This window comes from Sorex fumeus, unplaced genomic scaffold (genome assembly GCF_029834395.1).
Source record: "Sorex fumeus unplaced genomic scaffold, SorFum_2.1 ptg000122l, whole genome shotgun sequence".
Taxonomy (NCBI): Eukaryota; Metazoa; Chordata; class Mammalia; order Eulipotyphla; family Soricidae; genus Sorex; species Sorex fumeus.
The window spans coordinates 29,249,967-29,277,649 of record NW_026606179.1 but is presented as its reverse complement, the minus strand read 5'-3'; the positions used below and the strand labels follow the sequence as shown (position 1 = coordinate 29,277,649).

Sequence of the window (27,683 nt, the reverse complement as noted above, 5' to 3'; positions counted from 1 at the left end):
GTGGGGTTTTTATAAAAAAGCTGGGTCCTTATGTTTTTATCAAATCATCTCAGAGGAATCCCATTTGTTTCCCAGAGATATCTTGTTAATTTAGGGCCTATTTGGGTTGCTAAGAAAAGATTAGCATCTCTTATACCCATTTAGGTTGTTGGGACTGTCAGTTTAAATATATAACTTTTAAGGTTAAAATACATAACTTTCCTGGTTATATGTTTTACCATATGCCCAGATACTGCCCATTATCACTTAATCTCCTGTGGGCCCAAGACCTGGAACAGAATTAATGGTCAAGGGAAATAATAAGCTCTCATTCTCAGAAAGAGACCAGGAGTTTGCACACATGTATAAAGTGTAGGTTGGGGGATATCTAAGATGGAGCTTCTTGAAGCAACTGACAAGGGGAAATTGAGGTTTCTTTCAGTATATGTTGGTGCACTTTTTAAAATAATTGTTTGAATTTTTCAAAGGCCGGAGATATAGTCCCAGGGTTAAGGTGCTTCCTTTGCATGTAGCTGACACCAGTTCAATCCCAGAAACTGCATTCGGTCCCCAAGCATCAACAGGAATGACCTTTGAGTTCAGAACAGGAGTAAGCCCCAAGCAAGATTTTCAAAGCCATCACCCAATACTAAATTTTTTACTTAAAACTTTTTGACAATAGTTTCGCAGCTTTGTGGTATTTCATTGCATAAGTATACAATTTTACCTTTTTTTATCCAGCCACTTACAGGCACTTCAGTTGTTTAGATACTACTGTAATTGTTTCAATAAGCATTAGAGTTGGACATTAAAAAAAGAAAGAATATTTGAAGCCATTAGAACTAAAAACAGTAGTTTAAAGAACTAGACAACGTGGGGGAGAAGCATGCTAGACCCCATCTCTTTGTTACTGCTTTTGCCTCATTATCTTAAATAATCATAGTTCCTTATAGGTTGATCTTTGAAAAGTGGGTGTATTAGCAGTTATTTCAAAGAACAGTTTGCACAGGCAACCAAAAGCTATAATTAACATTAATTACATTTAAGTTTATCCATTGATAAATGTTGCTCTTTGAGATTAAGGTTGATAATGCCCACACATTAGTAGACCTTAGGAGATAATTATATCTCCTGTGGGAGGAAAGCTAATAATTGGAGTTTTCAGCAGTGATCAAGGAATAGATTCGGCATGACTTAGAACTGTCCACTTGTTCATCTCTACTGTTTCTTCTTTGTAATCTGAAGAGTTTGTATTTGTGATTGAAGTCTTCAAATAGAGTTGAATGAGATGTATGAGATTATAATTTACATGTGTGTTGTGTGATTGCTTACAAATATCTTTTTGTTTAATAAAAACTATTAAGGGTACAAAATATACCTTTAAAGATGGAAGGAAAAATAAATTTCAATTTCTAACTTGAAATCTTTAGACAGTTTAATTTCAGTAGATTTAATGTATACATGATCAGTTTTCAACTGTCATAAATACAACATAAAAATAATACAGGAGAGAGAACTCAAAAGGCTAGTGGCATACTTTGCATGCGGGAGGCCCGGGCTTGATCTAAGGCACTGAATGGTTCCTCAGGCACTGCACCAGGAATAGTCCCTGAACACCTTTGTTCAGGTTACAAAGAAAGAAACAATACTTCTTTTGCTCATACCTTCCCTCTGTTAAGAATTTAAAGATTATACAGGTATCATGCGGTGTAGGAAATAGATTATAAGGATCAGCCTAGAGTTTTTTTAAAAGATGCTGCTGTTAACTCACGGACCATAGGGAACAAGCATAAACCACAAAATACTTTGAAAAACTTGAATATTCATTTTTATGAAATATTACAGCTAATATTTTGTTAGGATTTGCAAACTAAAATATCTTAGAGAGTTCAGAAAAAACCAGTCAGTGAGACAATTTGTAAATTTTGCAAATTCAGCTAACTTTGAGACTCTAGCTGTCTGAAAAAACCACTTAGTTGCTAGACCATGTCACTTTTCAGCAGACTGTAAACCCTGATTTTTATATGAAATCTGAGTTAGGTGAGGGGGGGAGGGTAGGAAGGTAATTCAGTTTAATTCATTACTTTTAATTGCCACTGCATTTTGAAATATCCATTTTATTAAGTAGTTCCTAGAATAAACTAGTTGTTGAGATTGTTCAAGAGTCCAGTTAAATTGTTTTATAGCAAGGCTATAAAAATTTTATAGGGAGTAAGATCAATAATTGCTCAGTTAGTAAAGATAGCCTCACGATTAACTTAATTGAGTTCAACTCTGTAAAGCTTTGTATTTTTTAAAATTCACTTATGACCAATAATTGCAAAATTGTAGGCAGTACTGAGAAATTGTTCTAAAATGATTTTGAGTTATATTTGTAGACTTTATAGCCTGTCAGATTATTTGGTTAGTAATTTAAAATACTTAGAAATTGCCTAAATTTAAAGAACTAGTGAATAAATGATCAGTGTTAAAAAGTAAATCAGTCATTATCAAATTAGACTTACTTGAAATTATTTTAGAATTCCTAATATCATGAAGTATTAAAAAAAGCCCATGCATGACATGAATGCATGACACTGACAATTTCAGCTTGCTTTCATCCTGTCTTACTGTTATAAATAATCTTAGGGAGTTTGGGTTAAAATAATAACATTGAGTTTTGTTTTAACTGTTTCATGTAAGTTCAGTATATAATCATTTACAAATGAGATCTAGTATTACTAAAAAGACTATAAAGATTACTGAGATGTTACTGTTTATAAAATATATGCACTGAATATACAGAAGAAAAATAATTCTGTTTTTCAGAATCCTCCTATCATTAACAAATTAATTTTTTCTCTCTTTTTTCCAGACACAACGAAACTCAGTTCACATATAAGCCTTGTTTGCTATATAATTGATTACAGTTGTATACAGTGTTCACAATTAAAGTTCGACATAGATATCTTTAAATTATTTTCAGATGTGACTTATTTATGCTAGCATATTGGACTGTAGCATAGTACTGTGGGAAAAAATGGAAAAATAGCATATTGTAATTAGCATTAATAAAGAAAAAGAGATGCTCTTTGAGTCTGTGCTTCAGTTCAGCCAGTATTCATTTGCCTTCTACTTCATGGAAGCTAGGTACTCATTAGGTGTTGAAGACATAGTTCCTTAAGTAATTCTAATGTAAACCAAAGTGCTATTAGTAGGGAAGAAAAAGAATAAGAAAATTGTAAGAGAATAGTAAAGATCTTTTGGAAGAAACTAGTTTGAAAAAGGCATTTATTATCAAGAGTCCCTTAGAAACGGTAGTATTCTCTACTGTTCAAAATTTGTAGAGAAATACTTTTATTTTTTTCTGTTAGGGCCTGTGAGCTAACATTAGTATTACTCAGAGGCCTGGAGTAAAAATTCCATGGCATGTTTGAGGCCCCAGGATGTAGCCCTGTAATAAATGTATGCCCCACCACCACGTTTTGTGTGTCTCTGGTTGTCCCCAGTACTGTTGAATCCTAATCACCTCTCATGTCCAGCCTGAACATCGAACTGTATGGTTCTGCTTAGCCAGTTATGTCCAGCAGTAACCTGGCCACTTAAGCTTTAATTGGGAATCTTCCTCAGTTTTTAAGTTACTGTAATAAAACTGTGTGCAAGGCAAACGCCCTACTGCTGTGCTATCACTCCAGCCAGCTAGAGCGATAGCATAGCAGTAGGGCGTTTGCCTTGCGAGCAGCCAGCCCGACTGAGCCGGGTCGATTCCCCCGCCCCTCTCGGAGAGCCCAGCAAGCTACTGAAAGTATCTTGCCCGCATGGCAAAGCCTGGCAAGCTACCCATGACGTATTCAATATGGCAAACACAGGAACAACAAGTCTCACGATGGAGACGTTACTGGGCCCGCTCGAGCAAATCGATGAACAATGGGAGGACTGTGACTGTGTAATAAAACTAATAGTACATACTATATTGAAATATTTTAATAAAAATAATGAAAATACTTTTAAAAGTAAAAAAGATTAAATGGCACGGAATTAATGCAAAATTAATTCTATTGCTTGATTCAAAATTCTGGAATTAATAACAAAATAATTGTCTTTTCAATCATTTTTCTTATATAAAAAGAACAAAGCCATAAATATAAATATTACAGTTATAAAACCTTAGGAAAAAGTTTTCTTGGATGACCTTGTACTTGGAAGTATATTGTAGATATGACACTATAAAAAATGAGCAAGGTAAAAAGAAAAATGCTTAACTGACAAGATTAAAAATATTTGTTCACCACAAGATACTGTTAAGAAGTGAAAAGAAACTATAGAATGAAAGAAAATATTGGCAAGTCACATATATGAAGATTCGTACAACTCAAAAATAAAGCAGTAACTAACCCAATTTAAAAATTGCCAAAGGCTTTGTATAGACAATTCTCCAGAGAAGATATAAATATACGAAACATAAGAAAACGTTCACCGTAGAAAAATAAAAGTCTTAAAATCAAAAGCTCTATGTCATCCTCTCTGGAATATCAGTAATAAAACAAAAGAATACTAGTTTTTAACTAACAAATGAAGACATTAGAATCCTCCTATATCACTAATAAAAATGTAGAAGGAGCCACTTGGGAAAACAGCCAGAAATTAAACAAGTATATAGTTACCATGTGTCCCAACAAATTCCATATCTAGTCACATACATAAAAGAATTTAAAACATGTACATAAAAAATCACAGCATTATTTCTAATAGCCAACAAAAGAAATAAAATATACATCAACAAATGAGCTAATTATAGCCGTACAATATAATGTTCATTCATAAAAAGGTTCAAAGAACTGAAACATGATACAACAAAACTGAACTTAAAACATTTTTAAGTGAAATAAAACAGAAAAGGCCACATGTTAAGTTTCTATTTCTGAAATAGGTTCAGAATAGAGAAATCCATAGAGATAGAATGTAAATTGATGGTTACCAGGGCTTAGAGAGATGGGAGAAAGGGAACTGACTAATGGATATTGGGTTTCTTTTTGAGGGAATGAAATGTTTTGTAATTAGAGGTGATGGTTGCACTTGGATGTACTATATAAACCATTACACTTTATACTGTAAAAGAATTGTGAAATTGTTCAGTTAAAACTAAGACTGTAGGGGCTGGAGCCATAGCACAGTAGGAAAGGCATTTGCCTTGCATGTGGCTGACCGGATTCAATCCCCAGCATATCATATGGTCCCCCAAGCACTGCCAGGAGTGATTCCTGAGTGCAGAGCCAGGAGTTTCCCCTGGCATCACCAGGTGTGACCCAAAAAGCGAAAAAGTGTAAATATCTTGTATGTTTTTGTTTTAAAACCATGCTTACTTGCTATTTGCCTTTAAAAGCAAACATTCTTCCCTCCAGGAATTTATCATGGCATCCTGCACTGACCACTAACAGTAAAATGCGAATTCCACATTCTCATGCATTTATTGATCTGACTGAAGACTTTACAGCAGGTGAGTGCTATAATCACAACTTTTTACTTTAAACTGCCAAGAATTATGAAATTCGTTGCTATTTTCTTAGTATATCACTTGTTAATGAATTGAATGCTAAAATCTTAAAAAGCTTTAAGAAAACCAACAATATAAAGTGCCTACTAAGTATGCTGGATATATATTAAAGTCTTTCTTGTATAAATTGTTTGTTAAACTATATCAAAATTTGAATTCCTCACTTAAGAATTCATAATATGTTAGAAACATGTTGCTTGATGTTTCTCTTTCCATTTAAAAATTATTGACCAGAGGATGAGGAGATGTGTACATATAAAGGACTCGAGTTCAGTCTCTCCCACTGTAGATCTTCCTGCCTAGATATGACCTGGAGACCCCCAAGCACTACCTTGACCCAAACATATCACTAGGCCTGTCAATTACACTGCCTAGCCCTCGTTGGCCTGTATCTCTGAATATCACCAGGAGTAGTTCCAGGTCTCTTGAGCACTGCTTGCATACTTGCAATTCTATCCAAAACTTATTAGTAATAAGCACTGTAAATGTAATTCTAAGAGAACTATTCAGCTAATATATTTTTCAAGCTTTAAAAAATATTTTCTTGTACAGTGCTTTAAATACAAATATACAATGGAGTAGTATTATATATGTACATTTCATCCTCACCCCTTAAACAGTTCTCTATTATAGTCAGTCCTTTTTCATTTCTCCATTCACAACCTCTCTCACCCAGGATCATCACAAAGAAAAGGCCAAACACTTGTATAATTTCATTTGTATAGATTTCATTCTGTAACTTTAATTGTTCTTTCTAATTTGTTATTTTGTTTTTAAATTAATCTTTTTTTTAATTGTAGGCATCATGACAATACTGTTAATGATAGGGTTCCATGCATAGAGTATTCCAGTAGCACACCTCCTACAGAGATCTGCTTCCTTCCACCATTATCTCAGTGTTCCCCTGCCCCACCTCATCCTCCCCTGACTCCAAGGCTCATCACAAAGTCATTTTCAAATATCAAATAATTTAATGATAATTCCTTAATATTAAAGGAATTTGAACATATACTCTTCAAAATGTCTCCATTTTCTCCCAAGTGCTTTTAGGTTTTGTTTTCTATTTTGGACAGTGTTGGAGCATCCAGCACTCAGGTGCTACTTTTGGTTCAGTGTTCAGGGATCACTGCTGATGGTGCCCAGGAGTCCATGCACTGATCAAACATGGGCCTCCTGCATGCAAAGTAGGCTCTGAGCCCATTGTGCTTTCTCTGTCTTGCCTTCTGAATTTTCTTTTAAAAAATTCAAATAAGAGCTCATTGTAGGTGATCATTTCTCCACAAGAAGCTGGATGTCCCCATGAGTCTCTAGGATTTTCCATGGGGACCATAGGTGAAAATCATGTAAATTTGGTGGTCACAGCATGAGACTTGGGGCCCAACTGATAGGACAGGGGCCACAGGAAGGAAACAAGGTCTGAAGCAGAACAGGGTTGGGAAAGCCCTTATTCCTGGCCACTTGCAGCCACTTTTCCACTTTCTGTCTCTGATTTTGTTTCCTCTGAGTATTTCAAAGAACTGAAGTCAAATGATCAATGCTGATCATTTTGTAACTAGCTTTTTTTGGTTAGATTTGGCAGATTCTTTTCCAAAATGTGACATACATGTGACTGTCTTCTCTATGTCCTTTAAGCCCTAGTTAGAATTAAAGACTTGGTCAGAATCAGATCTCTTTTGTAATCTGAAGTACAGTTATGAAAGGCAGGTGATTTTTCTCCCTTCTCATTTTTATTTACATTTGTTTCAATGTGGTAAAATGTGTGTAAAAATTATTCTTTTTAACTTTATGATCTATAATAATTTGTAACTTTTAACTATATCACTACCACTCATCTCCATAACTCCTTTTATCAAGCTGAAGTTTATTATAAAGTTTATTATTGTAAAAAATTACATGCTTTTGTTGACACCATTAAAAAAGAAAAAACTACAGCTTATTGAAAAGTAACATCACCCCTTATTCCTGGCCACCTGCAGCCACTTTTCTACTTTCTGTCTCTGATTTTGTTTCCTCTGAGTATTTCAAAGAACTGAAGTCAAATGATCAACGCTGATCATTTTGTAACTAGCTTTTTTCTCAAGGTTTAATAAGTTATAGGACATATCAGAATTCCCTTCCTATTTAAAGTTGAATATTATTCTATTGTAAATATGTACCAGGTTTCGTTTATCTATTCATTTGTCAGTGACATTTAAGTTGCTTTAACATTTTTGCTATTGCTATTAAGCTTTGTTGTTTATGAATATGACTGCACAGTCCCTCTTTGAAACCCTGCTTTTTATTTTGGGTTTCTGCTCAGAAGTGGAAATGTTAAATCATATGGTAATTGTATTTTTTATTTTATGGTAACCACCATTACAGCATGTTTACTATTTTATATTTCATCAGTAGTATGCAAGTGTTGAAATTTTTCCACATCTTTCAACATTGGGCTGGAGGGATAGCACAGTGGTAGGGTGTTTGCCTTGAGCACAGTCAGCCTGGCCGAGCTGGGTTCGATTCCTCCACCCCTCTCGGAGAGCCCGGCAAGCTACCGAGAGTATCTCGCCCACATTGCAAAGCCTGGCCAGCTACCCGTGACGTATTGGATATGCCAAACACAGTAACAGCAAGTCTCACGATGGAGACGTTACTGGGCCCGCTCAAGCAAATCGATGAATCATGCTTTCAACATTGTTATTTTCTGTTTTTTAATAGTAGTCATTCTAGCGATTCTAGTGATATCTGTTTGTAGTTTTGGTTTGCATTTTTTTGTATGGATAATGTTGAATGGGCTGGAGCAATAGCACAGTAAGTAGGGCGTTTGCCTTGCATGCGGCTGACCCAGGTTCAATTCCTCCATCCCTCTCGGAGAGCCCAGCAAGCTACCGACTGCACGGCAGAACCAGGCAAGCTCCCCATGATGTATTCAATTTGCCAAAAACAGTAACAACAAGTCTCACAGTGGAGATGTTGCTGGTACCCGCTCGAGCAAATCGATGAACAACGGGAGGATAGTGCTACATTGCTAATGTTGAATACCTCTTTATTTTCTTGATATCCCTTTGGCTGTTTAAATATTCTTTTTTGTCTTCAAGTTATTTTAGAATCAGAATATTTCTTGGTGTCTGACTTTCTTTGCAATGTTTCTCATTTTGTGAGATGACTTTGTACTCTATTAATAGTATCTTAATAATATCAGTTTTCTGAAAGTAAATTTGTATATTTTTGTTGCCTTCATATTTTCTGGTCGGTATGAAAAACCATTGGCAAATACAGTGTCATGGAATTTTAATGCTGTGTTTTCAACACTGTGATTTACTAAATTGTTCATAATACAGTTGTTTGAGGTATTTGTGTCTCAACATCAATCCTACCCTCCACCAATGTCCCCAGTTTCCTACTCCCCACCAGTAAGTATGCACCTTTACCAGGCACAATTTTATTTCATATTACTTGTTACAGTGCAAAGGTAAATGAAACTATCAAAAAATAGATCAGGAAAAGTTAGTTTGTTATAATTCTCATTATATCTCACAGTAGTGTTACTAAAGTAATTGCCTGAGTAACATAGGCCAAGTGGTGCCAGTTTAGCCTTCTATGTTACTGTTTTTGCTCATTGAGCTTAGTAGTCTCTTATACAATTTCCCGTCATATTTGCTGAGGCCCTACTGGACTGTGAGAACTATAAAATTTGGAGGCATCTTGATTTCAAAAACTATGGAACTGTACTTGTTTGATCCATTGGCTGCTTGGTGAGATTCAGTTGAATCTGGACCATTTCTTTGAAGGTGTTGGGTGTGGCTTTGTGCTGCAGTGCCTTCAGGCAGAAAGGGAAATCTGCATACCCCCATCCTGAGAAGATCCTAGACTTTTTAGCAAGGATCAGTCAGCCTGGGGAGATTCAGTGGCATCAAGTTTGTTTTTGTTTGCTCATTCTTTTCTTTTCTTTTTTCTTTTCCTTTCCCTTTCTTTCTTTTTCTTTCTTTCTCTTTCTACTCTTTCCTTCCTCTTTCCTCCCTCTCTCCTTCCCTCTCTTCCTTTCTCATTCTCCCTCTTTCTTTCCCTTCCTTCCTTCCTTCCTTCCTTCCTTTCCTTCTTTCCTTCCTTCCTTCCTTCCTTCCTTCCTTCCTTCCTTCTTTCCTTTACTCCCTTTCTCACTTTCTCTTTCTCTTCCTCTCTCCTTCCCTTTTTTCTCTTTCTCTCCTTCCTTCCTTTCTCTCTTTTCTTCCTTTCTCCCCTGTATTCCTCCTTTTGTCCTTCCTCTCACCCTTTCTTCCTCCTTTCTTTCTTCCTCTCTCCCTTCCTCCTTCCCTCCTTCCTTCCCCCCTCCTCTCCTTTCTCTCTCTCCTTCTCCCTCTCCCTCTCTCAAAAATTCATTTGAGGGCCACACCGATAATGCTCAGGGCTTACTCCTAGCTCTGCACTCAGGAATTCCTCTAGGTGAGGTTTAGAGATCATATGGAATGCTGGTAGACCATTTGCAAAGCAAGCACCCTCCACTATACCCTCTCTCTAGCACGGATATCATGTTCTTTGTGAGATGAGTTCAGAACTGAGTCTCCTGGAAGATGTCCATTATGGATGGGGTTACTTGCTTGACTTTTATACTCTTATCCTTGCATTTAAGTTTTTAATCCATTTTGAGTAATTATGGTAAGAGTATTATTTCATTATTTTGCTGCTTATCCAATTTTCCCACTACCATTTGTTGTAAAACATCCATTTAATTTCTTGGTAATCTTGTCAAAAATTATTTGAATGTTTATTTATTTGAGGGAGGGGCGGTTTCAGTCCTATAATGTTCCAACACCCATCCTTTCACCAGTGCACTTTTCCCACCACCAATGTCCCCAATTTTCCTCCTTCAAACTAATAATATTGTCATCTTATCCACAAGTATTAAATGTATTTTTCTTTGTGACTTTTTATTTCAGCAGTGATTGTTAGTTTTTATAGTGCAAGTGTTTCTCCTCGTTTAATTCCTGGGTATTCTGCTTTTGGAGGGGGCGGGGGTTCTGGTTTTTTTTTGTTGTTTTCTTTTTTAAATTTTTATTTAGTGAGACACTCTTTTTGATTCTGTTATAATGAAATAATTTTTTTAATTTCCTGTTTGGTCACACCCACCAACTGGCCCCCTGGCGCTGTGTAATCCCATCAGCGGCCAAGACTCAGAGACTATAAAAACCAGCTCCCGGAACCACGCAGCCGCATTCGCGGCCGCGCGACATCCTATTATGACATCTTATTATCTCATTCCTACTTTGGACAAACTGGCAGGCTACCCAATGTAGCCTGCCCACACGGCAGAGTCTGGCAAACTCCCTGTGGCGTACCCAATATGCCAAATACCAGTAACAATGATGGGTCTCATTCTCCTAAAGAGCCTTGAATATAATCTCAGGGCTAGGATGAAGGAGACGTTACTGGGGCCTGCTCGAGGCAATCGACGATTAACAGGATGATTTGTGATTTGTGATTTGTTTGTTTGGAATACTCATTATTAGTATATAAAAATGGTACTGATTTTTCATGATCATTTTTTATCCTACGACTTTCCAGAATTCTTTGTTAGCACCAACAGGATTTTAAAAATGGAATTTTGACATCAGAGCAATTAATACCCTGGGTAGGCCTTGCACACAGCCAACCCAGGTTTGTTCCTTGGCATCCCATGGCGGTGGGCCCCTGAGCACCGCTCAGAATAATTCCTGAGTGAAGTGCCAAGAACAATCCTTGAGCATTGCCAGTTGTTGCTCCCTCCCCCGCAAAAAAAAAAATTTTAAGGAATTTTTAGGCATTTTTACATAAAAGATTTTGTTAGTAAAAATTATTTTGTTTCTTATTTTTTCCATTTTGGCTGCCTTTATTTCTTATTTTCCTATTTCCTTTTTTTCCTGTTAGACATGTTAACATAACATTCTTTAACATTAGAAATGTTAAGACGTTTCTAACATGTTAAAGTAGTAAAACTCATTAAAAATATTCTGGGGCCAGGAAATAGCACGTGGCATGTGCCCACCCGAGTTCTAGTCCCTGCGTCACATGGTCTCCCAAGCATCACAGGGAACAGCCCTGGAGGCCCCCGGGCACTGCTGGGGTGGCAGGGTGACTGCACTTGCTGTAGAATTCCCAGTACTGCAGAGCTCAGCCTGCATCACAGCCACAAACCTTTGCAACCTGGTGATAAACCAGCTACCTGTTTGGTAAAAATCACAGGTGGTGCCCCCAGGCTTCCTGAGCACTATTAGGGAGTTGCACCAGCCTATGGGGGAAAAAATAACAAAAACTTCTGAGTCAGAACCTAAATTATATCAAAAAGATAGTTGCACATAATATTGTATAATATGTTTCCCAAGAGCATTTCATCAAGATACAATTTTCAGGGATGAGAAGATATTGCAGAGGAGTAGAGCTCATGACTGTCAAGTCTCAGGTCCTGAATTCCATCCCTAGCACCCATAGCCTCCTGATCACTGCTGGGGTTAGCCTTCCTGGCCCCTGTGTAATGTTGAGGTGGCCCTGGTAGCACCTGTCTCTCTGGACTCTATCGTACCACTTCACCAGTACCACATCACTAAGACATCTGGGTATAGTGTCACTAGCAGTGACACACAGATCCCTCTGCGTACTGCCTGGGAAGGACTCCCCCCCACCCCCCAAACATAACATTTTACTTCTTTCATTTACTGTGGATTTTAGGAAATTTAAATAGAGAAAAACATTGAATATTTTGCCCAGAAAGTTTTATGAGCACTAAAAGATTAGCTTTTTCTATATATTCTCAGGCTGAAAGGAGATGAAAGAAAGAAGGAAATGAGGTTATTTATAATGTGGTTTATTGCCTGTCATGCTAAATCATGTGAATTAACAAATAGGGTTTTGAGCACATCATCTAGATGTTGTCTTAAAAAATTACTTTTTTTTAAGATAAGAAAATTCTTTAGTTAAAGGCTCAGATTCTATAACCTAATTCAGATGGACACATAAGCCCACAGATTTTTAAAAATAATTCCTCTTGGGACTGGAGTGATAGCACAGCAGGTAGGGCGTTTGCCTTGCACGCAGCCAACCTGGGTTCGATTCCCAGCATCCCATATGGGTCCCCTGAGCACTGCCAAGAGTAATTTCTGAGTGCAGAGCCAGGAGTAATCCCTGTGCCTCTCTGGGTGTGACCCAAAAAGCAAAAATAAAAAAAATTTTTTAAATTCCTCTTGTGAGAAAGATGACATTTTAGAGGTTTTATGAACTTTTAGAGGTTTTAACAATGAGGACTTAAGAGGCTTTGGAAGTTGGTGTTTTTTATTTTTTCAGTTTTTTAGTATTACACTTAAACACATTAAGATTTCATAAAAGGAGTGTCTGTGTCTGTGTGTGCGTTACTCTGGCCCTGCATTTACATATTTTTAGTATTTGAGTGTTTTCTTAAACAATTAGCAAAATCACTTTAAAATTTTTGTAATGAAACATATTAGAACCATTTTCTCTTTGAGATATAGAGTATTAACAAATAGACATCAAACATCAATATATTTAGGTTTTGAAGTTTGTTTTTTGTTTGTGGCCCTTCCAACTGGAACTCGGGAGATCTGGGAGCCCATCCCAGCAATTCATAACTAAATGGTCCAGAGGTTCAGTGCAAGGAATGAAGAACTGTTGCTGCTTGGACCCTATATTACTGGGATTAGTCAAGTTATTGAGTAGTAATTAATTAGCAGCCTCCAGGGCTGTATCTGGCAGTAGTCTGGGGTCCAGGTGCCAGAGATTGAACTACAGTTGGCCACGTGCAAAGCATGCATCCTAACCTCTGTATGATCTCCCCACCCCTAGGAGTTGTCATTTCAAGTTAAATAATTATTCTGTAAAATGTAAAGAAGTTATCTTGATAAATAGTAATTTAGAAGCTAACACATGTGATAACTTTGTTAAAATTTGTTATTGTTAGTGTTATTTATATATTCTCTCTCTTTCTGTATATATATTTATGGTGAGGGGCTATATCTGGGGGTGCTCAGGGCTGCCTCTCATTCAGTTTTTCTCCGAAGCCTTTCAATTTGCTAAAATGCTGAACCCATGTTTAACTTAGTTTTGTTTTTTTTGTCTTTCACACCATTATATAAAAGCAATTTTGATTTGTTCTGTTCAGTGTTAGGTACGTGGTCACATTTTTGGAAGGAGAACAGAGTGCGAAGACAAGTCTATGCTCAGACTGCCCCCTAGTTAGTTGGTAGACCACTTTTAGCTGTTTAACAATTAATTAAGGTGATTTTTATAGTTTCTTTTTATTTGTACTAGACCGGGCATATATGATTGAGTAGATTTTTTTTTTCATTTTGTTCATGAGAGGTTTTTAAGAGTTTTATATAGCATATCTTAAGATCTTTGACTATGGGAATTTTACATTAGCAAATGTAGAAAAACACTGGAGTCATTTTTAAAGAATATTCTTCATTTTCCCAAAACTTCAAATTGAATGATTTCTTCCATTAAAATACCATAAGCTTCTCATATAAATCACTTGAAAATGCATTCAGTTTGATCTGATTCAGATTCTTTTCAAAATCATAGTTGATCTTTATCATCAAAGATGAAGAGACCTGTTTACTATAAACTGCACTTGTTTCTGAGATTATCATTATGTTTTCTGATAAGGACAGAGCTATAAAGAGACAAAGTAATAGGAAATCATTTTTGTAGCATCCTATAACCCCTTTGTATTTACACTCATTTATTGCTAGGGAAATTTACGCTGATATTAGTCTGTTGTAATATAATACGTGGATCTTTTAGACTTAATAATAACTATTATTAGTTTCTAGACTTAATTGATGGAAGAATTCTGACTTCATCTATCAAAATATTGAATCTGCCATGAGTTTTATGATAATTTTATTTTCCAGTTTTGGACACTGTCAAGTGGTGCTCAAGGTTTACTCCTGGCTTTATGTTCAGAAAACTTTTCATTTGAGGTTCAGGGGAACATATGGGGTGCCAGGGATCAAAGGTCAGTCTTGTGCAAGGCAAATGCCCTATCCTTTGTACTATCGGTCTGGCCCCTGCCATGATTTTTAAGTTATTTAAATGAATTACTGTCCCAAATTAATCATGAAAAGTGATTATTTATTAAGTACTTTGAAGAAAAACTTATAGATCTGGATCTGTTACTAAGTAATTTAAGTGTTTGCTGAAAATGATAAAAACCTCTCCCAACAAATATGTCCAGAAGAGTAAAATTATGTTCTTGAGCACTCTGAAGCCCCAATAGGATTCCTCAGTTAAAAACGAGTTAATAGAATCTGACAGATGGCTCAAATGAGGCCATCATTTCAATTCCCAGTATCATATACTCCGAGAGTAGAGGAGCACCAGAGAGGCCTTTGCAGAACATAGTATAAGACATTGCTGGCCAGAGTATTGAATAATAATCTGGTATGTCTGCCCTCCTTGGCCAGATATCACTGTGTATTGCCCCACACCCCCACCTGATTGTACTAAAAAATAAGGACATTTAGCTTCTTTTAAATACTCAAATATTACAGATCTATATGATATATGAAACAGAGGCATTACCTGAAATTCTAGATTTTAACTTTATGCTTTGGTCTGTGTTCCACTGATTATAGTACTTAATATATTCTATTCACAAAAGAAAGTGTATCTGTAATTTTCTTTGGTTTTTGAATGCTATGAAAGCTACTTTAATTACTTTAAAGTGTATCTATTTTTTCATTTTATGTTATCAGTGAAAGGAAAGATATTACAAAATGGGACAAGATATTTCCAATATATTATATTTACCATGATTTAAATTTCAAAATGAGAACTCATATGTCAAGAAAAAGAACCAAAAATGTATTGAATAGATTGCAAATTTATATAGACATCACAAAAAAGTAGAAAATGTTTTAGGTATCAGTAGGAGTTCGGAAATTAAAGTGAAAGCCACATGATATTTTATACTCATAAGATTTTTGCTCACCATCTGAAGAAACATAGAGATGAAAACACAATAGCAGGGAGGGACTTTAATATTCCTCTGTCACTATGGAATGAATCAACTGGACAAAATGTCAAAAAGGCATAAGAACACTTAATGAAGAACTAAAAGAACTGGGACTAGTGGATATGTACAGGGCCTTACCCTCTCAAGAAGCCAAATGCACATTCTTCTCGAGTGCAAATGTAACGTTCTCCAGAATAGATCACATATTAGGCCATAAGACAAACCTATGTAAATTCATAAAAAATCATACCAAGTATCCTATTAGACCACAATGTCACAGAGATAGAAAATAATCATAAAAAGATGTGGAGAAACTTTTAACACCTGGAGACTGAACAGCACTACTAAATAAGAGCTGGATCAAAGAGGAACTCAAGAGATTCAAAAAAAAATCCTTGAGACTAATGATAAATTAACCTCAATAATAAACAAGTTAATAACAAGTTACCAAAACCAATGGGACATAGTAAAAGCTGTACATAGAAGGAAACTCATAGAAGTACAGACCTACCGAAGGAAAGAAGAAAATGATAAAATCAGCAACCTGAATGCAAATCTCAAGCATTTTGGACAACCAATAACAAATGAATCCAAAGACCAGCGGGACCAGCAGAGGGATGGAAATAATAAAAACCAGAACAGAAATCAGCAATATAGAAACTAAGAAAACAATACAAAAAATCATTGAAACTAGAAAATGATTCTTCAAAAGAAATCAGATAAACAAAACTTTGGCTAGAGTCACAAGGAAAAAAAGGTGAAGTACTCAAATAAATAGAATCAGATGAAAGGGGAGAACAACAGAACCAGTGGCCAAGGAGCAGGCTCGGTGCATGGCTGGGCGGGCGGCCCTGATCCCCTACTTCCCTGACCACCACTGCCAATATTGGATGGAAGGTGGCGCTGGGCAAATGGAAATCCTAATGAGTCGCCTCCGTCTGTACCTGAACGCCAATACCTCAGCATTAAAGAAAGAGATTGGTCCAGAACAGTTCCTAGTCAGTGAGCGTTATTTTGGATTAGTCAGCAGCTTTTTGACAACTATGTGCAGGAGGATGCTCATAAATTCTTAAATTACTTAATACAGCGGGTAGGGCATTTGCCTTACAAGTGGCCAACATGGCCGACCCGAGTTCGATTCCTCCGCCCCTCTCGGAGAGCCCGGCAAGCTACCGAGAGTATTCGATATGCCAGACACAGTAACAACAAAGTCTCCAATGGAGACGTTACTGGGCCCGCTCGAGCAAATCGACGATCAACGGGAGGGCCTTTACCTTTACCTTTACCTTTACCTTTACCTTTACCTTTACCTTTACCTTTACTGATATTCTGCAAGAAGAAAGAAAGCAGAAAAAACAAAATGGCTATTTATATAATGGAAATACTGACAATGACAGTAACAACAGCACACCAAACCCAACATGGGTTCACAAGATTTTTTTTTTGGTAGGAGTACTGCTATTTATGCAGCCACTGATTAGCTGATTGAATTGGGCATGAACTCCACCTTAATTTCTTTTTATAATTTTATTTATTTTTTTCTTTTTATATTTATTTATTGAATCACTGTGGGAAAAGTTACTAAGCTTTCAGGTTTAAGTCTCAGTCATACAATGATCAAACACCTTTCCCTTCACCAGTACTCACTTTTCACCACCAAGAACCCAATATAACCCCCTCCCTCCCACCCCACCCAATGCCTGTGAGGCACATGATTTCTACTTAACTCTTCTCTACATGGATTACATTCATTATTTTGACAAAAGATGCACCATTATTGTTTAGAATTTCCCCCCAAACAATCAGAATTGCTGAAAAGGCATTGTGAACTATTTGTTTTTCTATAGCTGGTTATGAGAATCATATAATGTCACACGGCCACGATTTTGGATTTCTGCAAAGAGCCAGATATTTACGAGATTCGTTTCTGTGTGTCTGGTGTTATGGCCATGCAGGAGAGCCGCTCATGGGGGGTAACTCGTGACCTCGGTAGGGCATAAAGGATGTGCCGGTACCGCCCCCCTTCCCATGAGACTGCAGTTGCCCCATGACCGCCAGCTCGTACCTGGCTTTCCTATAAGCTCTGAAGCGGCAGCCACCTTGCTGCCGGGGGGTGGGGGGGAAAGGGTGAAAGGGAGTAACACCCTTTCCCTCCCAGGGAGGCATGGCACCCTAGTTTAACACATGGTCCATTCACTTTTCTTCTGCAAGCTGCTGGGCTCTGGACTAAGTCCTTTTGCCTTTGGAGCTATGGCCATGCCAGATAACCGCTCGTGGAGGGCAACTCATGACCTCAGTAGGGCATGAAGGATGAGCCGGTACCGCCCCCTTCCCATGAGACTCCAGTTGCCCCATCACCACCGACTCATACCTAGCTTTCCAATAAGCTCTGAGCTGGCAGCCTCCTTGTATGCAGTCCAGATGCATTTCTGCCAAAAGCCGCTGGGTTTCAAGATTTGCTGGTATCATTACCATTTAATCAGCTTGATCAGGAACCAGAGAGGCTGTTTGTAGGCAGCGACTCGGGGTCTTGTTGGGATGGGGAGAAAGAGTTGGCTCCACCCCCATATGGTAAGGCCCCATGGGTCTTGTCACTGCAGGCCCAAACCTGACTGTCCAGTGGCCTCTGGAGGATGGTGGTCACCAGGCCGCCAGGGGGAACAGGCCAAGGCATGAAACCTATTCCCACCTGGAGTGACCCAGCGCCAGTAACCTACTGCAGGAACAGGACGCATTTCTGCCAAAAGCCTTTGGGTTCCAAGATTTGTTTCTGAGTCTCTGGGATCATGGCTGTTAAGCAGTTCAATCAGGAACCAGAGAGGCCATGCCTCCAATTATATAGCTGAGCCGGAGGTGGTTTGTGGGTATGTCTCCCACATACCTAACTTTTGGCCATTTACTTTCTTGGTAAACTTTGCCCCAAGTTTTTGGGGTCTGGCCAAAGGCACAGCAGCAATTTGGGGGTGTCTGAAAGTCTGACATTGCCATCAGGCTGCTGATGTACTCACCTCACAGATACAGATTGACCTGCTGGCAGCACCATACCCCCTCACGAGATATTTTAGGGAAAATTAATGAAATCAGGTGTCTTATGACACCTTGTGAAACTATAAGCAGCAAAAATGAAGATTTCTGTTCATAATCAACAAAACTAATTACACATTGGTTAAGGGGTTTTAGCAACACAGATATGATACAGTGAATATAAATATTACTGTGAAGAATGTCACAGCAAACAGGAAGTACAAAAATAGTGACTTGCTATATTAAGTGATTGTTGAATGGCTGTAAACAAAAATTAAAGTATTTGTCTTTAGAATCTGGAAACAGCCTGAGTGCTGAGAACAGATGAATGGATAATGAAACTATGGCACATCTACGTGGTAGAATACTATGTAGCTCTTAGGAAAAATGAAGTCGTGAAATTTGCCTATAAATGGAGGGATATGAAGAGTATCATGCTGGGTAAAATAAATTAGAAGGAGAGGGACAGATACAGAATGACTGCATTCATTTGTATAGCACTGTCTATATAACTGTTCTCCGATCATCGATTTGCTCGAGCGGGCACCAGTAATTTCTCACAACAAGTTGTGAGACTTGTTACTGTTTTTGGCATATCGAGTACGTCATGGTAGCTTGCCAGGCCTTGCTGTGCCAGCGAGATACTCTCGGTAGCTTGCTGGGCTCTCCAAGAGGGACGGAGGAATTGAACCAGGGTCAGCCCGGGTTGGCTGCGTGCAAGGCAAGCGCCCTACCCGCTGGGCTATCGCTCCAGCCCTGCATTCATTTGTGGAATATAAAAATATGTAGTAGAAGACTAATATCCATGGCCAGGGAAAACGGGCTAGGAGGATTTGTCACTGGTTGGAATCAACCACAAGTTTGTGTGAGGGTAGGTAAGATAGAGAAGTATGATAATAATAGCTGGAAATGATCATGCTGAACAAGAACTGAGTATTTAAAGTAGGTAAAGGGATATACCTGGTAACCTTTCAGTATCTATATTGCAAACGATAATGTGTGTGTGTGTGAGAGAAAGACAGAGACAGAGACAGAGACAGAGAGACCTGCCATAGAGGTAGGCTGTGGCGTGGGGTACAGGATGATAGGAGGGAAACTGGGGACACTAGTGCTAGGAAATGTACACTAATGGAGGGATGGAACACTGTATGACTGAAACCTAGTTATGAATCGCTTTGTACCTCACAGTGATTCAATTAAAAAAAATCTCAAAAAAAAAAAAAAACTACAACAGAACATTCAGAAACCCAGGACATCATGAGATCTTACTGTGAACAATTCTACTCAGTTAAGTTGGAGAGCCTAGAAGAAATGGACACACTCCCAGAAACATGTTATCTCCCAAAACTGAATAAAGAGGAAATAGAAAGTCTGAACAGTTCACTTACATCCAAGGAGGTTTAAACAGTAAGCAAGAGTATCAAAAAAAGAAAAGAATCATATTCCACCATCAAGTGAGATTTATCCCAGGGATGCAAGGATGGTTCAATATATAGAAATCATTTTAAAATGAAACACCATATCAGTAAAAGGAAAGATAAAAATTATGATCTCATCAGTCAATTCAGAGAAAGCTTTTGACAAAATTAAACATCCACTTATGAGGGAAAAACCCTCAACAAAATAGGAGTGGAAGGAACCTTCCTCAAGATAGTAAAGGCTCTATAACAAGCGCACAGTGAATATTATTCTTAATGGTAATTAAAAATTTCCCCAAGAGCCGGAGCAATAGCACAGTGGGTAGGGTGTTTGCCTTGTACGCGGCCAACCCACGGCAGGTTTTATTCCAAACATCCCATATGGTCCCCTGAGTATCGCCAGGAGTAATTCTTGAGAGCAGAGCCAGGAGTAACCCCTGTGCATCGCCAGGTGTGACCCAAAAAGAAAAAAGAAAAAATTCCCCCAGAACCAAACCCTAGGTCCAGGTGGATTAACTAATAAGTTTACTAATCTTCAAGGAAATCTTAGTGCTCATGCTTCTCAGGCTCTTCCAAAATACTGAGAAATTAGAAATCCTCTCTGATAGCTCCTCAGAAACTAGTATTACAGTGATACCAAAAACAGAGATACACTATTTTAAAATAGTTATAAACAAATATATGTGATGAACATCAACGGAGAGATCCTCAACCAAATCAATGCAGAGGAAGCTTTAGACAAAATCCATCATCCATTCATGGTAAAAGCACTCCAAAAATAGGGATAGGAGAAACATACCTCAATATGGTAGTGATCATCTGAAGCCAATATTAGACTCAGTGGTGAAATACTGAAAGCCTTTCTTCTGAAATCAGGCACAAGGCAAGGATGTCCATAGTTACCATTCTTTTCAACTTAGTTTTAGGAGTTCTTGCCACAACTCTCAGGCAAGAAAAAGATGTCAGAGATCCAAGAAGTCAAACTATCACTACTTTCAGATGACATGATACTATACATGTTAAAAGCTATACATGATTCAAAATATGAAATACACACACACAAATACTCATAGTAATAATGAACCAATACATTAAGGTAGCAGGTTACAAAATTAGTACACACAAAAAAAAATTATTGGCATTCCTGAACTAGATGAAGGAAGAGTATCCCTTTCAAAATAGTATCTCAAAACCTAGAGTACCTCATATACCTAGATTCAACTTAACAGGGTCATGAAAACCTTTGGCAGTGAAAACTATAAATCACTGCTAAGACAAATTGAAGAGGACTCCAGAATATAGAAACTTTTTTTCTATTCATGGATTGGAAGAATCAAGATTCTGAACCTGATGATCATAGCCAAACTATTATACAGATTGAGTCCAATACCCATTAAAATTTCAGTGTTTACTTGAAGGATTTGAAATGAGCTCTACTAAAATTTATATGGAACATAAAACTTTCCCAAGTAACCAAAGAACCCCCCCACAAAAAAAAAAAGACAGATGGAAGGCTTTGCATATCCTAACTTTGAAATAATACCACCTCATTCTACTGAGACTGAACTATAATCAAAACTCTTGAAACAAATTTTGTTGATGGGTTTGTGATGAAAAAGAAACCCTCATCTACTATTGGTGGGTATATTGTCTGGTTCTCAACAGAAAAATAAGGTGATCTCGTAGAAAAGAAAAAAAGAAATAGATTGCCCATATGACCCAGTGATACCACTTCTTGGCACCCATCTATAAAACACAAAAACATTAATTCAAAAGGATATAGCCACACCTATGTTCATCTCGGTGCTTACTACAATAGCCAAGATAAAGAAACATACCAAATACCCAATTATGGATGAATGAATCAAGAAATGGTATAAATACATAATTGAAATATTATGCTCTAGAAGAGAACAAAATCACACAATTCGCCACAACATAGATGGTTCTAGACAATATCATGCGGTATGAAGTTAGAGAGGAATAGAAACAGAATGAATGATCTTTTTCATATATTGGATTTAAGGATACACAGTATGGTAACAGCAAGGGCCAACAGCAATAGAACTAGAAAGCTAGTGCACAAAACATTTTCTGTGAGAGGTGGGTCAGGTGGGTAGAGTTTGAAAGGCAGGGAAATTGAGGATCTTGTGGGAGAGATGTGGATGCAGTGGTAATCGGTGAGATGTTAGGATTATTTTTACAGCAAACCATCATTAACAATACTGTGTATCAGTCAATTTAGAATAAATAAATTTGAAAATTCAATTGTGAACTATAGGTATTAAGCATTATGGTTCTTGCTTAACTAATTTGTGAGGTCTTTGGTTCAAACCCTGGCATCATCATCATCATGTTTATGTGTATGTATGCTTAGTTAAAAATTCTACCAAAGTGATTGTCACTTTGATCATTGACAGTTTTTAGGCAGTTTTACGTAACTATTTGAACAGAGCTTGCAGTCTTTTTCATGTGGGATGTCTCCAGTTGGGGAAGAGAGAATACAAACATGTATTATCGTGAACTGTACTTTGAGCAACAAGAAATACTTAGATAAGATACTATGTGAAAGAATACAAAATGAGGATTTGTCTTGTGAGGTTACAGACAAAAAGACAGATAACCAAAACAAGGGTGAGGGACAACTTCATTGGGGCTTTTGAAACTTTTCTTGGCTGGACAAGTTTGCTTTTAGTCTTGTCTACAAAGTTTGCTAATTATTGCTTAATGAACTAATTGAAATAGTCGCATGAATAATACCTGGCACAAATCATTTTGTCAAATGATTTTGATCATCCAATAGTCTCAAAATTCATCACACCCACCTCATTGCAGACATCAGTTCCAGAAACATACTTGTCTTTACCATATAGAACTCCAAACCACAAACTTCAATTCTTTTTACTCTTATTTAACCTATAAGCAAATCTGATACAACATTTTTGTCTTTATAACACCTCTTTTCTTTTGCCTGTTCTTGTCTTCCTGTCTTTGACACACTGATAGTAGCAGTGCTTAGTATTTGTCTTCAGATCTCTTCCTTTCTTACATTAAGCTCTATGTTCAGATGCTTCGTTAATTTGTTCACTTTGAGTGTGTACATTAGTTATCTACCAATTTTCAAACATACATCTTTTATCACAGAATGTATTTTTTTTGTCATTCATATGACGTTCTACAATTTACAGTAAATTCACAATGCATCAACATTCCAACACCACACCCCTCAACAGAATGGCCACTTCCATTATTATCAGTGTCCCATTCTGTTCTGAACTGATTAAAAGTAGAAAGAGATGTTTTTTGGTATTTTTACCCACACTTGTGGTAAGCTTCCTATTGTAGACAAGTTTTCAGTTTTTGTTGCCCTTGACATTTGTTATTCCCCTGTTTTGTTTACTCGTATCAGCTTATTAGATCATTTTGTCTCTGTCCCTTGTTCTGTCTGACTTCACTCAGCCTGATATTTCCAGCGGCATCCACATGGCAGCAAATACCTATTTTTTCTTAGAGCTGACTATTAGTACATATATATGTGTGTATACATATGGCATGGGGGGGGAGCACAACAAGAGAAGCTTTCTCCTACGTTTCATGAAATCATTATCTGTTGAATAAACATTACCTATAGAGGAAAGAAACTTTTAAGTCACATTAATTCTTCAATGTCACTAAGGTTCCCTTTGGTACAGTGGAGAAGGAGTATGTAACACTTGTGCATTATGGTTATCGTTTAGAACTGAATATCTTCCTGAAGATTAATTTTTTAATGTATTAGAAAGGATCTAACTTGTTGGGGACGGGGAGTTATTTCCTTCATTTACTTTGCTTAGTACAGTATCACAGAGAAGAGCAGAAAAGTCAACCTGAAAGTTAGTATTTTTTTCTTAGAAATAGATAGCTCTTGTTTTCTTCAGACTTATAAATTACCATCTTTATAGAAAGTTACTGCCAACTGAAATGAGATAAGTAAATGTATAGGTAATTTGAAAATCAGTACAAATTCAGAAACTTTGAGTTGTTAATAATTTCCTTCCTGAAGAGTAATTAAAATTTTGAAGTTTAATGACCCATACTTTAGCTTTCATAATTATTTTCAAAATTGAATGGTATAATTTACACCCTGTTCTTATTAAGTATTAATGTGCTTCTTATGTTAATATGGGGCCTTTTTCTCTTTCTGTTACATACTTCCTACCATTTGTTTGTTTTTCATCATGTATAAATAGTTCAGTGTTAATAGTGTTAATAGTTAATTATTACAGTGTTAATAGTTAATTATAAATAGTTCAGTGAAGTGAGGGAAAATCAAAATTTTCCATATTTTCTGTAGTTGAAGGGTACATACAACAGTACCATTGTGAACAGTATAACGAAGTTTGAATTCTAGGCTATATTATGTTCCTGGTCAACTTTGGCACATTATATCTTTTATCCAGAGCCTTACTGTTATTAGGGAGGTGACACATAAATGATGTGTTAAAGATTGATTTATCTTTAAAAGATATATATATATATATGCATATATATATATATATACTTTGTGTGTGTGTGTTTTGGGGTCACACCTGGCATTGCACAGGGGTTACTCCTGGCTCATGTACGCAGGAATTACTTGTGGCGGTGCTCAGGAGACCATATGGGATGCTGGGAATTGAACCCCGGATATTCGTATGCAAGGCAAATGCCCTACTCGTTGTGTGATACTGTTATAAAAAGTTACTACACCTTTAACACCAACCACCAAAGGGCCCAAGACCTTCCACCAGTGTCCCAATGTCTTCTCTAGCCTATTCTTTATTTTCATCAAAATGCCCCACTCTACTTGGTAGCTTTGTAATCCAAAACCAATAGTTTTCATTGTTCTCTTATATTATTTTTATATATATTCCCAAAACTTGTGAGATACTCAATATTTGTGCTTCTTCAAATTCTGTCTTATTTCATTTAACATGATACCACCCAGTTCCATCTCTGTTGCAGAAAAGTACAAGAAACCAAGATAGACATTATAATCATTGAGTTGGGAGCAACATTAGGCCTCCCTTAATGTCCATACACTTAGAAAAAGGGAAAGAACGTTTGAATTTTTTTTTTTTACTATGAAGTAGATTAGAATAACAAAAGAAACTTTGGACAATTACTTAGATGTAAATTGGGTCACAGAGATGTAAAACATTAAGCAGTTTTTTACCAAGAGACTGATACAATATTTAATAGCAGTTTATGTTGCATGGTTTGATATTTCTTCACACTTGCTTTATGAGAATAGTTGTAATACTGGTAAACACAGACAATGATTTTTTATTTCTTGCATAAATGAATACAAATTTCTGAAACTCAGCATACTTGACATTCTCAAATTGAATATTTTCATCATTAATTGAACTCTAGAGTGGAAATTTCATTTTAAAACAATTATTTGATACCCTTAGACACATCATTTTTCCTAGTATAATGAAAATAGGATAACATGTTTTACTTCAATTATATAGTGTTTTTCATGTATTAAAGTACCCCTCCAAAAATAATCTTAAGTTGCCAAAATAGTACTTTAAGTCTCTATCAATGCATGACAGTCATGCTGACATTTAATCACTGTCACTGTCCTCCCGTTGTTCATCAATTTGCTCGAGCGGGCCCAGTAACGTCTCCATTATGAGACTTATTGTTACTGTGTTTGGCATATCGAATACATCATGGGTAGCTTGTCAGACAGGCAAGATACTCTCGGTAGCTTGCCAGGCTCTCCGAGAGGGGTGGAGTAATCGAACCCAGGTCGACCCACTCAGCTACATGCAAGGCAAACGCCCTACCCGCTGTGCTATTGCTCCAGCCCTACCATTAAGAAGAATGGTCATGGTCCACGGTCACGGTCCTCCCATTGTTCATCGATTTGCTTGAGCGGGCCCAGTAATGTATTCAATATGCCAAACACAGTAACAACAAGAAGAATGTAAAATTAATATTCAACTGAATTCATTTAACAAATATTTGGGGCTGGAAAAACAACACAGAGTTCAAAGTACATGGCTTGCCTGAGTTGATCCTGATTAGATTCCCGGCACTGTATATTCTTTCGATCATCAGCGGTTGCAGCTCTGGATATCCCCAAACACCACCAACACCAGGGTAGCCCAAGTAATCTCCAGCATTTCAGACCCAAATGGCACTGGATCCGTGGGCCCAAGCACTGAACTGCTAGCTTGTTAGAAAAATTGCAGGGAGTAGCCTGAGGCCTTCTGAACAGCTCTTGGTAGACTCCAAAACATGAAGCAAAATAAAATAATATGAAATATTTTGGCAAAGATGTTTTCATTTCTCTAAGGAAAATTGTCATTACTTATGATAGATTATATAATTTGATATTATGTGTTAACATGTAGAATAAAGGTATCTAAAAAGAAATAGTAATAACCCTTTCTGTCCTTCCCTAAAATAATTAAAACTAATTTTTATTAATACCTATTTGAAGTCTTGAAGGGGCTGGAGTGATAGTACAGGGGGTAGGGTGTTTGCCTTTTGGCCAACCCGGGTTCTATTCTCCCGTCCCTCTCGGAAAGCCTGGCAAGCTACTGAGAGTATCCCGCCCACACAGCAGAGCCTGGCAAGCTCCCTGTGGCGTTTTCAATACTCCAGAAACAGTAACAAGTCTCACAATGGAGACATTACTGGTGCCCACTCGAGCAAATCTATGAGCAACAGGACGACAGTGCTACAATGCTACCTATTTGAAGACTAGCTGAAATCAAGGGTTAGGTAAAGGTAAAGGCCCTCCCGTTGATCGTCGATTTGCTCGAGCGGGCCCAGTAACGTCTCCATTGGAGACTTTGTTGTTACTGTGTCTGGCATATCGAATACTCTCGGTAGCTTGCCGGGCTCTCCGAGAGGGGCGGAGGAATCGAACTCGGGTCGGCCATGTTGGCCGCTTGTAAGGCGAACGCCCTACCCGCTGTGCTAAATTTTAAGTACCATAGATCTCAATTCACCAAGGATATTAGGTATCATTTATAGGGATTAGATACTTTGATAACATTTGGGAATGCTTTTGCCATCTATCTTAAAAAACTAATTAAAATTTGGGTTAAATTGGACTAAGAGACTATAGAATCATTGTTACAAAATAGGAAAATTTTTTTAACTTGATTTTTGGAAGAACCTTCATTATGGTGCTTCTAGCAAGTACTGGAATCTTTGATATCCTCACTAGGAAAACACGTATTACTTGGAATATGGCAGTCTATCAGAATTCTCAATGACAGAGTGAGTTTTTGTTTCGTGGTTTTTGCTTTGGTTTTTTCATTTCTGTGAAATTTGCCTAAAGTAAATAGAATTTTGTTTATGAAGTAAACTTTAAAGTAGAATTAGTCTTAATTAGTGAATCATGAAAGGTATAAAGCAAACAAACAAACAAAAAACTTCAGGAGGACTGTCTGTAGCATGGTAGCACTGTCATCCTGTTGTTCATCGGTTTGCTCTAGCGGGCACCAGTAATGTCTCCATTGTGAGACTTGTTACTGTTTTTGTTGTATCGAATATGCCATGGGGAGCTTGCCAGGCTCTGCCATGTGGAGGGGATACTCTCGGTGGCTTGCCGGGCTCTTTGAGAGGGCTGGAGGAATCGAACCGGGTCAGCGAGTGCAAGGCAAATGCCCTACCCGCTCAGGAGGATAACCATAACTAAAGTAGAGGGTACTTTTAATTCTTGAGATTTACAAATTATAAGCAACCTTTAGTTTATAAGATA

The 27,683-nt window shown here is 37.4% G+C and overlaps 1 protein-coding gene across 1 annotated transcript in view; it reads left to right on the top strand.

Moving 5' to 3' along the window:
• The window catches only part of ITFG1 (integrin alpha FG-GAP repeat containing 1), a 226,241-nt gene that overhangs the window by 35,792 nt on the left and 162,766 nt on the right, over positions 1 to 27,683 (top strand). The window contains exon 6 of the mRNA XM_056136673.1: positions 5,361 to 5,455. Coding sequence (XP_055992648.1) covers positions 5,361 to 5,455 — 95 coding nt within the window. The remainder of the gene's footprint in view (positions 1 to 5,360; positions 5,456 to 27,683) is intronic.